Source organism: Lepidochelys kempii, chromosome 25 (genome assembly GCF_965140285.1).
Source record: "Lepidochelys kempii isolate rLepKem1 chromosome 25, rLepKem1.hap1, whole genome shotgun sequence".
NCBI classification, from domain to species: domain Eukaryota; kingdom Metazoa; phylum Chordata; order Testudines; family Cheloniidae; genus Lepidochelys; species Lepidochelys kempii.
The window spans coordinates 12,149,221-12,164,746 of record NC_136404.1 but is presented as its reverse complement, the minus strand read 5'-3'; the positions used below and the strand labels follow the sequence as shown (position 1 = coordinate 12,164,746).

The 15,526-nt window shown below is 53.0% G+C and overlaps 1 protein-coding gene across 8 annotated transcripts in view; it reads left to right on the top strand.

Annotated features, from left to right (window-relative positions):
• PTPRS (protein tyrosine phosphatase receptor type S) overlaps positions 1-15,526 on the top strand; it is a 247,445-nt gene that overhangs the window by 208,043 nt on the left and 23,876 nt on the right. For 4 of the 8 annotated variants that reach the window (XM_073323717.2, XM_073323714.2, XM_073323716.2 and 1 more), the window contains 8 exons: positions 227-817; positions 1,505-1,602; positions 2,441-2,694; positions 4,238-4,331; positions 4,614-4,829; positions 7,640-7,797; positions 11,612-11,724; positions 14,533-14,580. In XM_073323717.2, the coding sequence (XP_073179818.1) occupies positions 227-817; positions 1,505-1,602; positions 2,441-2,694; positions 4,238-4,331; positions 4,614-4,829; positions 7,640-7,797; positions 11,612-11,724; positions 14,533-14,580 (1,572 nt within the window). The remainder of the gene's footprint in view (positions 1-226; positions 818-1,504; positions 1,603-2,440; positions 2,695-4,237; positions 4,332-4,613; positions 4,830-7,639; positions 7,798-11,611; positions 11,725-14,532; positions 14,581-15,526) is intronic. The other 4 variants (XM_073323720.2, XM_073323718.2, XM_073323721.2 and 1 more) reach the window with 3 other exon arrangements.

The window sequence follows — 15,526 nt, the reverse complement described above, 5'->3', positions numbered from 1 at the left end:
AATTGGGCACTCAAAAATCAGCAGCCACTCAAAAGTGTTGGTCCACATGGCCTTGGGCAAGTCACTCCGCAAGCGAGCAGCAGAGCCAACAAGAGAAGCCAGGATTTCTTTGTGCCCACTTCGTGAGATAGCTCTGCCCTCTGACCCCTTCACCCAGCTTCTCCATCCCCTGTGTGAGGAGGAGAGCTGGCGCGGGACTGAGCTCGTCTTTTCTGTTCTCTCCCAGTTCCAGGGAAGCCCATCCTGTCCGTGCATCAGACTCAGGAGAATTCTCTCCTGGTGAAATGGGAGCCTCCCTTGGATGCCGAAGGCCAGGTCATGGGTTACCGGCTCCAATTCGGTCGACAGGACATAGATCCCCTATTCACCTTGGAGTTCACGGCCCAGGAGGATAAGTACACCGCCACCAACATCCACAAGGGCGCCACGTACGTTTTCAAGTTGGCCGTGAAAAGCCGGGCTGGCTTTGGGGAAGAGGCCGTGCAGGAGCTGACCATCCCCGAAGACATCCCCAAAGGTTACCCCCAAATCCTCGAGGCGAGCAACATCACCTCCATGTCGGTCCAGTTCGGCTGGCTGCCCCCCGTGCTGGCCGAGAGGAATGGAGCCATTGTCAAGTACACCGTGGCCTACCGGGAAGCCGGTTCCCCCGGCAACCCCTTGGAAAAAGACCTGTCCCCCTCCCCCGAGAACTCATACACGCTCAACGGCCTCAAACCCAACACCGCCTACGACGTTAAAATCCGGGCTCACACCAGTAAAGGGCCTGGGCCATACAGCCCGACCGTCCAGTATCGGACGTTCCTACTGGACCAAGGTAGGACTTACCGGTTTCTCCTCTCTCTCCTTGTAACCGGGGCTGGCGCCGGGAGGCAGAGAGCCGGGGCGGTCCAGCCAGCCTAGGACGGGCTGGTGAGTAAATGCAAAGCACTTGGTCTCACGCACGGGCCCCGCGCTCCTCTCTGCCTTCGCCAGGTAAGTCCCTTTTACTGCTTCCTTCCAAGTTAAGTCCAGGCGCCCTCCTGACTGGCCACAGGGGCAAGCCAGCCTTTCTCACAGGTGGGATGAGCCTTTTCTTCAGCTTTTGCAAGCCGCCACGCAGCCAGATGCCAAACGCAAACCCGGCAGAGGCTTGTCCTCAGCTGAGCCTGCTCCGACGTCCAGAGCCTGATTCGCCACAGCAGCTGCTCGGGCGCCCAGCGTTTCATGGGGGTTTTGGCTTAGTGAGGCTGGGTGGGGTGGGGGGAGGCGGGATGTTTTTGGGCAGAGATCCTCCCCCACCCCGCCCATGGGTTAGGCTAGGGTTTGGCATGGGAAGGGGCGTCGGGGATGGGCCTCTGGCAAAACCCAAGCAGAGTGTGGAAGAGGGAGCAGGTCCTTCTGTTCCCTGCGTCAGTGCAGCTAGCCCCCTGCTGTCGGTATCTGATAGCCCCTCCGCTCTCTCTCTCCCCTACCCCATTCTTTCCCTTTCCCGCCCCCCTCCCTTTGCACTTTCTTCCAGCAGTTTTGCCCAAAAACTTCAAGGTGAAGATGGTGATGAAGACATCCGTCCTCTTGAGCTGGGAGTTCCCCGAGAACTACAACTCTCCCATCCCCTACAAGGCAAGTGGGACTAGGGACCCTGTCCCCCTGGCCCACCTCTCGGGGGCTGTAGGGCAGCAGGGGGTAGAATTCAGAGATGGTATATTCAGGGTTAAACCCTCCTCCTCCCCTGAACCCAGCTGCCATGGGCACTCCTGGAGAGACGCTTATCTCCTGCTCGGGGTCCAGCAGCTCCCATGGGGAGTCTGACTGTGGGAAGCTCGTCTCCGTTACCTCTACGTCAACCCACCAGGGGCTTTTTGCAGTGTTTTGGAACACAGCCTCTTCTCCCTGCCCCCAAAAACTTTTCTGAGCAGCAATGAAGTACAGAGCTGGGGACTGAGATTTGGGACTCTTAGATTCTGTACCTGGTTATGGAGGATGGGGAAGGAATATGGTCTAGTGGGTAGAGCTTGGAGCTTAAGAGACAGGACTCCTGAGTTGTGTTCCCAGCCACAGGCAGGGAGTGGTGTCTCATAGATGTGACTGGTGCGTTTGAGAATTGGTTTCATTCTCAGCTCTGCTGTTGAGTCCCTCTCACCTTGGGCAAGTCGCTCCAGTGGTCCGTGCCTCAGTTTCTCCATGTCTAAAATCAGAATACTGCTTCCCAGGGAAGTCATGAGGCTTCATCCCATGCCTGTGAAGTGCTGCAAGACCCAACGGAGGAGGGCGCTATAGAAAGCCAAAGGAGTTTTGCGGTTGCTCCCCACCCAGACACTCGTTCCCATGTACGCAGCAGTTGCGTGGAGGGGTTAGCGGCTGAGCTGCAGGGGCAGTGCTGCTGGGGAGGGCAGGAGGCTCTGTGGTGTGGTGTTGCATAGAGGAGGCTGACTCCTATGGGTGCTCTGGCCTTGCTCAGATCCAGTACAACGAGCTGAACATTGATGTGGACGGCCGCACCACCAAAAAGCTTATCACCAATCTGAAACCCCGCACTTTCTACAACTTTGTCCTGACGAACCGGGGGAACAGCATGGGCGGCCTGCAGCAGAACGTGGCGGCCTGGACAACCACTGACATGCTGACCAAGAAGCCGGAGGTGACTCACAAGGCCGACGCGGATGGCAACGTGGTGGTGATCCTGCCGGACGTGAAGAGCTCGGTGCCTGTCCAGTAAGTTCCTATTATTGCAGTGAACGTAGTGGCGGTAGATCATAACACACAGGGCCATGCAGGCAGCCACAGTACCCACAGAACGGGCACAGGCAGGGGCAGAGCAAACGTCTCCCTGCTAGCTGACCTGCAAGTGTGTCTCAACCGTGGTGTGGAGGAGCAGCCTCCCTGGGCTGAGAAGTGTTCATCTTCTGTGGCCCATTCAGTCCTTGGCTTGTCCACTGAGGCTACCAGCAAAGTTACCCACTAGCAGCAGGCGGGCACCGCTGGCTCATTCCCCCATGGACCAGCAAACAGACCCCGGAGAGTCGGTCACTGCTGGCCCAGATTCAAGCTGGTGACGTAGGCGGTGTCCTTATTACGAGGCCGCCTCCATCTGTCAGGGGGGTCGCTGTCCCATTTGCTTCCTCTTGCAGCACCACAAGCCCTTGTAAGCTCAGAGGAAGGGGGCACTGGGCTGGGAATCACAAGACCCAGGTTTGATTCCTGTGTGACCTTGGGCAAGTCTCTGCTCGGGGCCTCATCTGACCGTGGGGATTAATAATCCAGCCTTTGGCGGGGGTGGGGGCAGGGGCTGATGGCCATCTGTGCTTTGGGAAACCTCCCCCTTGACTTGTAAACTGTCTGGGGACAAGGCCCCTCTGGTACGGCGCAGCCCTATGGGGCCTTGATCGCAGCGAGGATGCCAATATTAAATAGCAGGGATACACATGATGATACTAACGAGGCAGAGATGCCTAGAACAGTTGATAGGATCTGCAAATTCCCCTGCAGCCCAGGGCCCGAGAGTGGGACGTGCCAGCTTCCGTGAGTCTGCTCCACTGCCTGTGCCCCAGCTCGGAAGCCGCGAGAGAGACCGAATGATGGTTTCAAAGGCAGGCCTGCCAGGGAAGGAAGGACCCATGGGGCAAAAATAAAAGGGCCCCTGTTGCCAGGGTGGAAACTAGCTAGTGTTTTACACCAAGCTAGGGGCTAAAAGTGAATGACTGGCTTTGGCTCTCCCTCCCCCATCCACAACGTCAGGAGGGGCCTGGTGACCTGGGAACGTTGGATCCCAAGGCTTCTGCTGTAGCACGAACTGTGAGACAGCTGCCCCCGGGAAAACGATTCGATGCAGTCGCAGGTGAGGGCTGGTTCATTTGCTGCAAGGTGCTCGCTCGGATCCTGCGGGGCTGCACAGAGGGTGGGTAGGCAGCCATGAGGGCGTGGTCCTTGGAGAGGAGGAAACGGCCGACCTCGACTCTGCCAATGATGGTGTAAGTCAGGGATGCAGGGTGTCGGCCAGCAAGCGGCCTCCGCCTCCAGCCAGCGAGTGGGGGTGCGGATAGAGAGAGGCGGCGTGGGACCAACGTTATCTTATAACCCCCATCATCATTGTGTTGCTCAGGGGCTTTCCCATCAGCAGCATGCCAGGGGTTCCTTCCATAACGAATGGTCATGCCAGGTAGAAAAAATAATATCCTAGGACATATCCGCTCTGGGGGCTGTGTGAGATTCCGACCGGCAGCTTCATCCCTCTTGTTTTTTCCTTCCCGACTCTCAGGGCTTATTACATCGTGGTGGTGCCTTTAAAGAAATCGAGGGGGGGCCAGTTCGTGAACCCCGTGAGCAGCCCCGAGGAAATGGACCTGGAAGAGGTGAGCACTCGGTCAGCTCCGCTCCGATCACAGGGAGCGGCACCTCTGCAGATGAGCCAATGGCTATAGCCGACTGGGTGACGCATGACGCGCCATTGACCCCCTTTCCTGGAAAGATCAGCCCCAAAGCAAAGAGAGGGGGGCAGGGTGAATCCCCCAGAACATGTAGAACAAGCGGAGCTACTGTGTTCGCACTGAACAGTTCAATTCTCCCTCCCTTCCTCCTCGTCCTGGTGCACCGGCGCCGCCGGGTCTCAAGCGCTGCATTCTTTTCTTTTCCAGCTGATTCAGGACATCTCTAGGCTTCAGCGCCGCAGCCTCCGTCATTCCCGACAACTGGATTTCCCCAAGCCCTACGTCGCTGCCCATTTCCGCACGCTACCCTCCCGCTTCATCCTGGGGGACATGAAACACTACGACGACTTCGAAAACAAAGCCCTGGAGCCGGGACACAAATACGTCCTCTTCATCCTGGCGGTGCTGCAGGACTTGGAAGCTGTAAGTGTCTCTCGCTCCTCTGCTGTCTGTCTCTCTCGGAAGCTAGGGATCCTGCTGTCCCCTTATAGACCAGAATCGGCTGCTTCAGGTGAAATTACTTTGCAAGCCAGCCTGGGACCCGGCATGTACCATTTTTATGGCACTTGGGAACCATATTCCTCCAAGAACATTTTAAAATGGCTTTTGGGACGGTGGGGGCTACATTTTGAAAAGGTTTCCAAAAATCCACCTGGAAAATTTGTGAGCAGGGCTGTTTGCAGGTGCACATACCCTTGTCTGTAAACAAGCACTCACACGCAGGGCCAGGTAGCCAGGTGGCTCTGAGTGCGGAAGCAGTGGGTGAGTGCAATGCCCTTCAGTTTTACAGCCGTGCTTCGGAAGGTGGTTTTTCACACTTGGGGAGAGCCCTGCAAATCTGCAGGTATCTGTGGACCATGTTTGCGGATCGGATGCAGATACAAATTTGGTATCCGCGCAGGGCTCTACACTTGGGCTCCAGATGTGAGTCTAGAACTGAGAGATACTGAAATACCAGCTCAGAGATCCCAACAACCAACCCTAACTTTGTTGCAAAAAGTGTCCCTCCCCCGAGCAGAGCAATAAACCCAGGCAGGCGTCCCGCTTTCACAGCAATGTGTCCTATGTGCGGGAAGCGTGAGTGGGGAGTGCCTTACCGAGAGAATCAGTTTAGCATGCTCTGGGTCCTGTTCTACATCTTTAGCAATCCTGTGAATTTCAGTGGCGCTGCACAAGCCTGAATTTGACCCTCTGTGAGCAGTTGCTTTAATATTCACCTGCCTTTTTTCCTGCTGCGAAATAGGAAACAGTCTAATACTTCATCACATTAAATTCCTCTGCAGAATTGTAGCGAGAAGTTATTGCAATCGTGTTTTTAAAGTGGGGGTGGCTGGAAATAAATATTTAGTTGTCTATTTAATATTAAAGGATTAGGCTGACACACCTGGGAACGGATTTCCCAATCGGATTACTCCTGCTTGTGGTAATTTCTGCTTTAAGGACGAGGTCCTGCACAGTCACTAGCAATGGGCTGAAATAACAGCAGCCATCCTCGGTGTCTGTGGACAGGAACAGCCCCTTCCTCCAAATGCCCGGGGAGGGGGAATTTCAGGGAAGGCCGCTTGCTCTGGGGGAGTGAGCACAAAGCTGCGTGCCACTCACCTGTGAGTGGTCATCCTGCCCCAGCTACCGACTCAGTTATGTCACCGCTCTGTGCCTCAGTTTCCCCTTCTGTACAGTGGGGGTGATAACACCTCTCTCATGGTGGGGTGGGTGTCGTAACATTTGTAAAGCCTTGACAAGGGAAAGTGCTAAGTGAGTGTTTGATATTATTCTGATCTCTTGAGTTGCGTGCCAAGAGGGCATTTCCATGGAATTGGGGCCTGTCTGGAGAACACTTCAATCTCTTCGGTCACTCGATTACAGACCTAAAAGTGGCAATTCTTCAACAAAAAAACTTCAGAAACAGACTCCAACGAGAGACTGCTGAATTGGAATTAATTTGCAAACTGGATACAATTAACTTAGGCTTGAATGAAGACTGGGAGTGGATGGGTCATTACACAAAGTAAAACTATTTCCCCATGTTTATTCTCTCCCCCCCCCCCCCCCACCTCAGACGTTCTTGTCAACTGCTGGCAATGGCCCACCTTGATTATCACTACAAAAGGTTTTTTTTTTCTCTCCTGCTGATAATAGCTCACCTTAAGTGATCACTCTCGTTACAGTGTGTATGGTCACAGCCATTGTTTCATGTTCTCTGTGTATATAAATCTCCCCACTGTATTTTCCACAGTATGCATCCGATGAAGTGAGCTGTAGCTCACGGAAGCTCACGCTCAAATAAATTTGTTAGTCTCTGAGGTGCCACAAGTCGTCCTGTTCTTTTTGCTGGAGACATGAGAAGCTTTTGGCTAAGAGGGCTCTGCTGTAATGGACGATGTGTGGTAGCATTTTCCATCCAGCTGGACCCCTAATAGAGTGAATGTACAATGGTTCTCTAGAAGGCAGGCAGCCTCCCCTGGGGTGGAGCGTGTCAGTAGTTCTGTACTGGGAGTACAGCCTAGGCTGAGGAGAGGGAAGGAGAGAAAAATTCTGTTTATTAATTTGTACTTAGTGAAGGGGGGGGGGAGTTGCCATGTCATTCTGTGTCTCAGTATTAATCCCGTCTTTACTCCTTTCCCCCTCCCCCATTTCAACGTAATCCTGGCTGAGCGCCAAATCCAGAGGGTGAGGTGAGGAATTGGAGGTAGAGTGGGGAGAGGCCGCTGGGTTAGTGTGAAATGGAGGCCTGCACAACCTGTTCTGAAGCAGCTGGTGCTGACTGCGTTGGAGACAGGATACGGGACTAGATCACTGGTTCTCAGCCTATTTACCATTGTGGGCCGCATCCAGTATTACCTGTATGGCCCTGAGGATGGCACATGGGCCGCAAGCAGCCCACGGGCCGCAGGTTGGGAACCACTGGACCAGATGGACCTTGGGCTAAGCCAGTCTGGCCGTTCATGAGAACGTGGGGTCTCCTTGGTCCATCTAATCTAGCATCCCGTCGGATAGTGTCTAGATCAGTTCCTTCAGAGGCAGGTGCAAGAACTCACCTACTGGACAGCTATGGGGAAAGTTGCTCATAGAGGAAGTTTCTTCTTAACCCCATGTGCTAGTGGTTGGTGTCTGCCCCAAAGCTTGTGGGCCTATCTCCCTTATAAGGGCTTCTCTTCTGGAATGAAGCTGGGGCTGTTCCCAGGCCCACACCTCTTTCTGAATGCTGTTTTATTATGTTTTGTGTTTTCCAGACATTCGCAGCTAGTCCTTTCTCCGACCCGATCCAGCTGGACAACCCCGACCCGCAGCCAATCATCGACGGAGAGGAGGGCTTGATATGGGTCATCGGGCCAGTCCTCGCCGTGGTCTTCATCATCTGCATCGTCATCGCCATCCTGCTCTACAAAAAGTAAGGGTCGTCTCTGTGCCCACTCCCAGGAGCTCAAGAGCATTGCACGCTCTGTCTCAGAGTCGCTGGGCTGAGGGTGCGGCTCTTGGTCAGAGCTACAGAGCAACGCGCTGGGGAAAGGAGATGCTGGGGGAATAGGGAGGGACTGGGCAGCTCGGGACTGGGAATGGGATCACCTGGTTCAAATCCAGCCCAGGTCCATAGTCAATAAAGCCATGTCCATGTAGTGGTAGTTCAGTGGCCTCGAATGAAACGGGTTTGGCAGATCTCAGCCCAGTTCCTAGAGGACAGAGGTTCACATTGGGCGATTCCCCTCTGGTTCAGCACGGGGGGATGTGGAGGAATGTTCTGCTGATGCCCACAGCCTCTCCAGTGTGTGGGTAAACAGAGGCCTCCAGGGCTCTGTCTGGTGCTCTTCACGCAAGCCCACGGATCAGAGCATTAGGCTGCTTCTCCAGCTGGGGGCGGGAGGGGGGATACAGAAGAGATGAGAAGAGGAGCAGTGGGGGTGCAACGTGCTTTTGTGGGAGGCTCCTTGAAAGCCACCCACCTTCCCTCATGCAGCCAGCCACCAGAGCAGCTCACGAGCACAGAGCAGCAAGTTCCGGCAACAGCCTGCTATCCCGACCTTTGTGTATTGGCTCCCAGGGCCCTTGGCTCAGCTACAGGAGCACCCAGGTCCAGCCCGACCATGTGCAGAGTGCCGGGGTGGGGGGAAAGGGAGGGGGAATGGCCACAGAAAAAGGACTGGGCCGGAAAGGGAGGGGGAATGGCCAGAGAAAAAGGACTGGGCCGGGGGGGGAAGCCAAGGAAGGGGGGATGACAGAGACTGTGCCAGCACAAGTCACAGAGTGACACTGGTAGCAGGGGCACCCGGCATACGGGCTCTGCCAGTCAGGCTTTGCCATGCTCTCTCTTTCATCTGCCTGGAGATTTCTGCCCATGCCCTTGGGGATGTTCTTAGGCACCCGCCTTTGCTTTATCCCCACTGGGTTTGAAATGTCTGAATACCATCTGTTGGTGGCGCTCCGAGCTGGGGATCTCGCCTTTCCGTGTGTGTCATGGGGGTTCACGCTCCGTTCTAACCCCAACATTTGTCTTTTCTTCCTTCCACTTACTGCTCCCCGGACAGCAAACCAGACAGGTAAGAGCACCAGGTTTGGCATCTCTGTAGATCCCCACCACACCGGACTGGCTGTGCCTTGGGGCAGAGATCTCTGCCCACATGATGACTTGTCTCCTGCCCTTGGCACTCCCACTGTCCTAAAGGACATCGGATACCAAGATCTCACAGGCGCATTTGTGCCAGCGGAAAGGCAGAAGGGGCGAAGGGAAGCCCAGCTGCCTGTTCAGGATAGGATGGCCCCTCTTCCAGCCAAAGCCAAATCCTGCTTGGAGGAGGAGGAGGGTGGCCGTAAATGTTGTGTTAATGGAGCAGAGACGCACCTGCTCATGTTGCAGTCCAAGCCGAATGCAGGGCCAGGGGATGTCTACTCTCCCTGTCCGATGGCTCTGTGCTGACTTTCCCTGGAACTCTGGGAGTCTTTCCAGCCATTTCCAAGGCTGTGAGCTAGAAATAACTCACAGGCTTGGCCATGAGTATTCTGGCTCCAGTCAGAAGCAGCAGTGAATGAAAGTGCAGTGCCGTGATTCCCAAGCAATGCTCCTTGTAGAGCAGGCTGGGCTTATCACACTGCCCCGAGCTACTAGGGGCTTTAAAAGACAACTAAAAATGCATTCAACGCTCTCCACCTCTGTGTAGGTAATGGCATCTCTGTAGCTGCAGCAGGCATGGGAGACTGGGGGGTTTCTGTGCCATGCAGACTGGGAAGGGGGGTGGCCATGAAGTGACCTGGGCTACAACGATACATGAGATTCTCAGTCGGCAACGAGGCAGAGAAAGTTCCTAAATAGACTGAGAAGCAAATCTTATTTCTTTCTGCCTCGGAGCCGTGGGTAGAACAGCCTGTGCTTTGCAGGTGCTCCTGTAGACTCCAGCTCCTGGGGCTTAAAATCCCTTGGCCGAGACCAGAACTTGTCTACACACAGAGTTGCACTGGTGTGACTTGAAACCAGTACAGTTAAAGGTGTGCAAAAGGCTGGGTGGACACATTTATTTCGGTTTAAACCAGGTTTATTTTGGTTTATCTTAAGTCCGTTAGGCTTTGTCTACGCCCACAGCTGCACTGGTTTAACTAAAGATGGGATTTTTAAACTGATTTAGTTAAATTGGTGCAACTTTAGCCTGGGGTACACTAACAGATTAGGTCGGTTTAACTACATCAGTCAGGTGTGAAAAATCCACATTCTGGAGTGGCGCAGTTAAGTTAAAGCGACCTAAGTCCTTGTGTAGACAGTGCTAGTGAGTGGAAGAATTCTTCCATCGACCTGGCTACCACCTCTTGGGGAGGTGGGTTGCCTACACCAATGGGAGAATCTCTCCCGTCAGCGTAGGTAGTGTCTACACTTAAGTACTACAGCCATGAAGCCGCAGCAGCCCAGCTGTGCCCACTGTAGCATTTTAAGCAAAGAAAAGCCCTTTGTGTGTTGACGCTCTTAAATCAATTGAACCCTGGTTTCTGTTGGCCTAGTTTGCCCCTGTAAATTTGCTAAACCAATGTAAATAGTTTTAAACCTATATGAGTGTCCATTTAGGCATTTGCATTGGTTTAACTAAATCAGGGCAAGTTTATGTGTAGACAAGTCCAAACACGAGTGGGAACAAGTTAAGCTAAACTAAAATAAGGCACTCAAGCTGAAGTAGGCTTTGTTTAGACTGGAATGTTGCACCTGTTTAACTTCTGTCAGTTTTTAAACTAACATATCTAAACTGGTGCCAAAGCCTGTGTGGACATGCATATTCCGATTTAAGAGTGTCTTATTTCAGTTTGACTTAAACCGATTTCTGTTCAATCTAAACTAAACCAAATTAAGCATGTCCACGCAGCCTTTGGTACCAACAAAACTAAATCAGTTTAAAATCACACCTTTAGCAGGGCAACTCTTTCATGTAGACAAGAACCTTGGAGCGTCCACCCAGGGATTAGCTCCGGTTTAATTAAAACAGTGTACGTTTGTGTGTAGATAAGGCTCGGTACATGACCAGTGCTGTAAATGAAGTTGCCAGTGTACGTTAAGTTGCAGCTGCGCCATTGTAAGCTGCACTGTGTAGCCACTCTTTATCACCGAGATAGAGCTCTCCTGGCGACAAAATAAAATCACCTCCAGCGAGGGGTGGTAGCTTCATCCCCGGGAGCGCGGCTCCCGCCGACGGAGTGCTGTCCACACCAGTGCTTTTCATCCTTCAAACTTTTATCCTTCGGGGGATGGGGTGTTTTTTCAGACCCCTGAGCGACAAAAGTTTTAACGACGAAAGTGCCAATGTAGACATCGCCTGAGTTGAGTGTGTGGAACTTGCAAACGGAGAAGATGGAAAGAGGCTTTAGCAGAAAAGCCACTCACGTGGGGTTTAAGGTAAAGCCCCCTGATATACAGAAGCCTGTCGGGTGCCTTTGCAGCCATATCCCTCGACGTATGATGGAGTAGCTTCCAGGACGTTGCTATTGGCTTGAAGGGTCATTTGGAGAACGCCACATCCACTGAGAGCCACAGGAGTGCAAGTCGCATTCTTTGTGCCTTGCACCCATTTTCTGAGCCAGTAGGTCATTCAGGACGTGGCTGCATTTGGCTCAGCCTCGCCTGAGAGTGGCACCCACTTACACCAGGTCCGTACTCGGCTGCTGGCCTGCCCGAGTCAGTTGGAAACGCAGAAAGGGCCCCAAACCAACAGGCTTTCTACTTTGGTTTTTAAAAGCAAACGGAAAGACTCCGAGCCGCGGACCAAATGTCTCCTGAACAACGCCGAGATCACTCCTCACCACCCCAAGGACCCGGTGGAGATGAGACGCATCAACTTCCAGACTCCAGGTAACTGGCTGCAAACCAGCCTCTCTCCCTAGGAAAGAGAAGTGGAGTGACTGCCCTTCCCCCAGTCCCTTCCTGCCTGCATTAAGGCTGTTGCAATGCTGTCTCCGCTGCAATCCAACTCTAGCCAAATACACAATGGAGAAATTTCTTGAGCCCTGTCTATGCTAAGCGAGAGTGCTGCAAGAAATCCATGCTTGGAGCCCTCTGAGGTGGCAGCATCTTGTGTCTCCGCACAACAGCCACTCCAGCCATTGTGAATGGGTTGTACCAGACAGCTGCAATGGCTGGAACTACTGTAGCTGTGGTCCAACTGGACTGGTGCAGCCCGGGTTAGATAGGCAGCCATGAGCATTGGAGCTGCCCCGACTTAGCTCAGTCCTCCTGACTCAATCTTGTAATGCAGTGCCTAAGATTTGGAAATTACCCAAGGGCCCCAGGGATGGGAGCTACAGGATTCCCAGAATGCACCAGTGCAAGCACATCTGTCACGGGCACTGTGTGCTGATGCACCAGAATAGTTCTTCAGAAACAGCTCTGTCGTGCGGACACATGAATCCATCACAAGGAGAAGCAAGACAAGCAGTTGTTCATGCAAGCAAATGCCCCGACAGCCTTTTCTCGCTTAGTGTAGACACCCTCTTGGGGGAGGGGGGGTCCTGCTGGTCTCCTTCCCCAGCTAGTAAAACACTTACCCACCTTGTAGAGAGGCACCAGGCACCCTCCCTTCTACACCTACGGGCCTCCGTACACGTGCATGGGTCAGCTGCCTGCATGGCAACTCTGCAAGCCTCCACCAACATGCATCCAGCACGGGCACTTCCCCACATAGAGGGACACCCGCACTGCTGCACAGAACGGTGCCTGCAGGCTGGCCCGCTGCGTGGCTGGGGGGTCCCCACAGCAGGAGGAGTTGGAAAGGAATTTGTTGTGCTGTTGGGGCTGGTTGTCGTTTTTGCTGTTTTGTGCTCGTTAGTAATGTTTCTGCAGCTCCCCCCTGCCCATCTCTGTCCTTGGGATTGCCTCAGCTTTCTCGGGGGAGAGGGGGAGCTGAGAAGTTGGTAGCTAATCAGAGGGCAAGGATTGCTGCTGAGCCCTAGGGCAGTGCTCAGTTCAGATTCCCACAGCGAGGAGATGGGAGCCGCCTTCCCCAGGGTCAGTCCCAGCAGCCCAAGCTTTGTGGCTGGGTAGGGGCTGAACCTCCTTAGGTAGCAAAGGCAACGGGTTCAAAGCAGCCCCTGGAGACTGAACACACAGGAAGATTCAGTAGCAGCCAGAGTTGTCGTGAACTCTGGTCCAAACTCCGCTCTGTTCCACTAGTGTCAATCCAAAGTAACTGCAACGGAATCAGTAGAGTTACTCTGGATTTACAGCAATTCAGCTGAGAGCACAATGGGTCCCAGGCTGGTACCGCTCCTTACTGCTGCCTCTCTGCTGGGGCATGGAGTCCAGTGTGCCCTTGCAGTCCTCCTGCAGCCTGAATCCCAGAGGCGGGGATGGTGCCCAGTGTTGCTTGGAGAGCTTGGGTTATTGCAGCTCTGTCTGACCTTCCACCCTTCGTAGAAGCAGTTTCCCAGAAGAGCTCCAGCTGCAACTGGCAGCAGTTCACTTTGCGTTAAAGGAACTGTTTCCAAGTGCCCACTGGGGAAACGTGCTTTATGACGGGTGCAAATGGGACGCTCCACAGAGCAGCTCCTGTTATGCAGGGAGGGTGAATTCATCCCTGGAGTAACTCCATTCATACCAGTGTCTCTACCCCAAGGAAGAATGAACCTGGAGTGAGAGGGGGCTGGAGTTTGCACATCTGGGCATCGAGCTTAGGGTGCCCACTTCCCCCAGGCATTCTGGCACCTAGGTATCGATTGACGCATCCACAGCTAGGCTCCATGTGCAAACAGAGGCCAGCACGTGAGAGAAGTTCTCCGGACAGGAGTCATTTCCATCTCAGCCCTAGCCAGCAAGCTCAGAAGAAGCTAGTCAGTCTCAGTGTAATAGCTGATGTATTCTTTATTGGGAGACTCTTTCCTGCCCTTGCAGAGGGATGGCTTGATCAGAAAGCCGCTTTCCATCTCAGACTGTTGTAGGCCAGCAGGTCTGTTCCCCGTTGGCCAGTGCAGGAGTGGTCTCTAGTGTGTCCTTCACGGAAGTGAGCAATGTAGTTTTAAATGGCCCCGGCCATAGAATCGTAGGACTGGAAGGACCTCAGTAGGTCATCTAGTCTAGTTCCCTGCACTCAAGGCCGGTGATGCTTCCAACTTCCCTTGGGGAACCATTGCACAAAGAGAGCTCGGCGGTGGTGACTTTATCTTAATACTTACCTGATAATCCAGGCGGGGATTTTCAAAGAAGCCTAAATGAGTCAGCTACCCAGCTCCCACTGAATTTCCGTGGGAGGTGGGTGTTCCTTTGAATATGCCAGCCTGCAGTGTGCCGATGGTGAGGAGAGATCCATGGCTCAGGTTGCAGGTGGGAGACTCTCTGGGTACATGCAGCCACTAAAATAAAATCTAGTCTGGCACAAAGACCGGCTCCTGCCCTGTTCTCTGTAAAGGCTCCCTGTGATCCAGAGAATCTTCATTCTGTCCCCAGTAGCAAATGAGGGACTGGGGGGATGGGGGGTACACACATGGGGTTGGGGGAAATAAAGCACTTTTCAGTGGCCCTGCCCCTACCGAATCAGCACAAAAAATTAACTTTTCATTTCCTCTTAAATTTATGTTGCTTTTTCCGTTTGATTAGCATGAAATTTAAAAAAAAAGAAAAAAGAAAAAAGTGTATTTTTATTTATTTATTTTTTACTGTTTTCTGCAGATTCTGGTCTGAGCAGCCCTCTCAGTGACCCTGAGTTTGACTTTGAAAGTTAGTTCCTGTGTGTTTTTGTTCCTGTTGGTTTACATTTTTTCCCCTTTTGTTGGTTTGTTTCTTTTGTTGTTTTTTCTTTTGTTTTTTGTTTTGTTTTTTTCCCCGTTTTTCACTGAACTCTCTGTGTGTCCCTGTGGCGCTTGCCATCTCATCCCTCTCCTGTGCCATTTGTTTGTCTGACCGCGCTTCCAGTTTTACAGTACCAAACTCAGGCCTTGTCAAAGTGACAGTAATGGCGACAGTAACATAGGGACGGAGTTCCTAGTGGCTGACTTAAGAGACGCTGTCCGTCCCTCTGTCTGTCTCGTTCTCTCTCAGGAGATAATTCTGGGTTTCAAGGCGCCCGTGTTAAAGGTGTTTCAAGTCTGAACTTAGAACAGTCCTCAAAAGCTCGGCTAAATGTGCATCATTCTGATCCGTGGGAGAAAGCAGCTCTATGTACACTGGTCTGCGTGTGTGTTTGTTGCTCCATTGTATGGGTAAAGGGAAGACTGTAGCCAAAGACCATACTCCTCCGCTCTCCTCTTAAGAGACCCGCACCGACACCCTTTTATGACAAACTAGGGAAAAGGCCATTTCCAGTACCTGGCACCTGCTTGACACTCACCTGGAAGCTCAGTCCTCTGTCTATGGTCTGCACCTCCGTTGGGTTTCATTAAAAGCACCCTCCAACTGCAGGGGAGTTTGCTAAGATAAACAAGCTGTGGCCTGCACCAGATGTTCGGGTGATGTTTCTGCGGAGTTGGCTGGTACACAGGAGTGGAGTGATAAGATTAGAGAGGCTCAAGTGATTGAAATGCTAGATGAGACCTGCTCTAAGACTTTGACCAGGTAGAAGCTGGGGATCCAGGCTCCTAAGTCCTTTTGGCACGTTAGGCAGTTACTTACCCTTGGCTAGGTGCTTCCAACACACACTGACTTCAGCAGGAGCTGCCAATGCAGC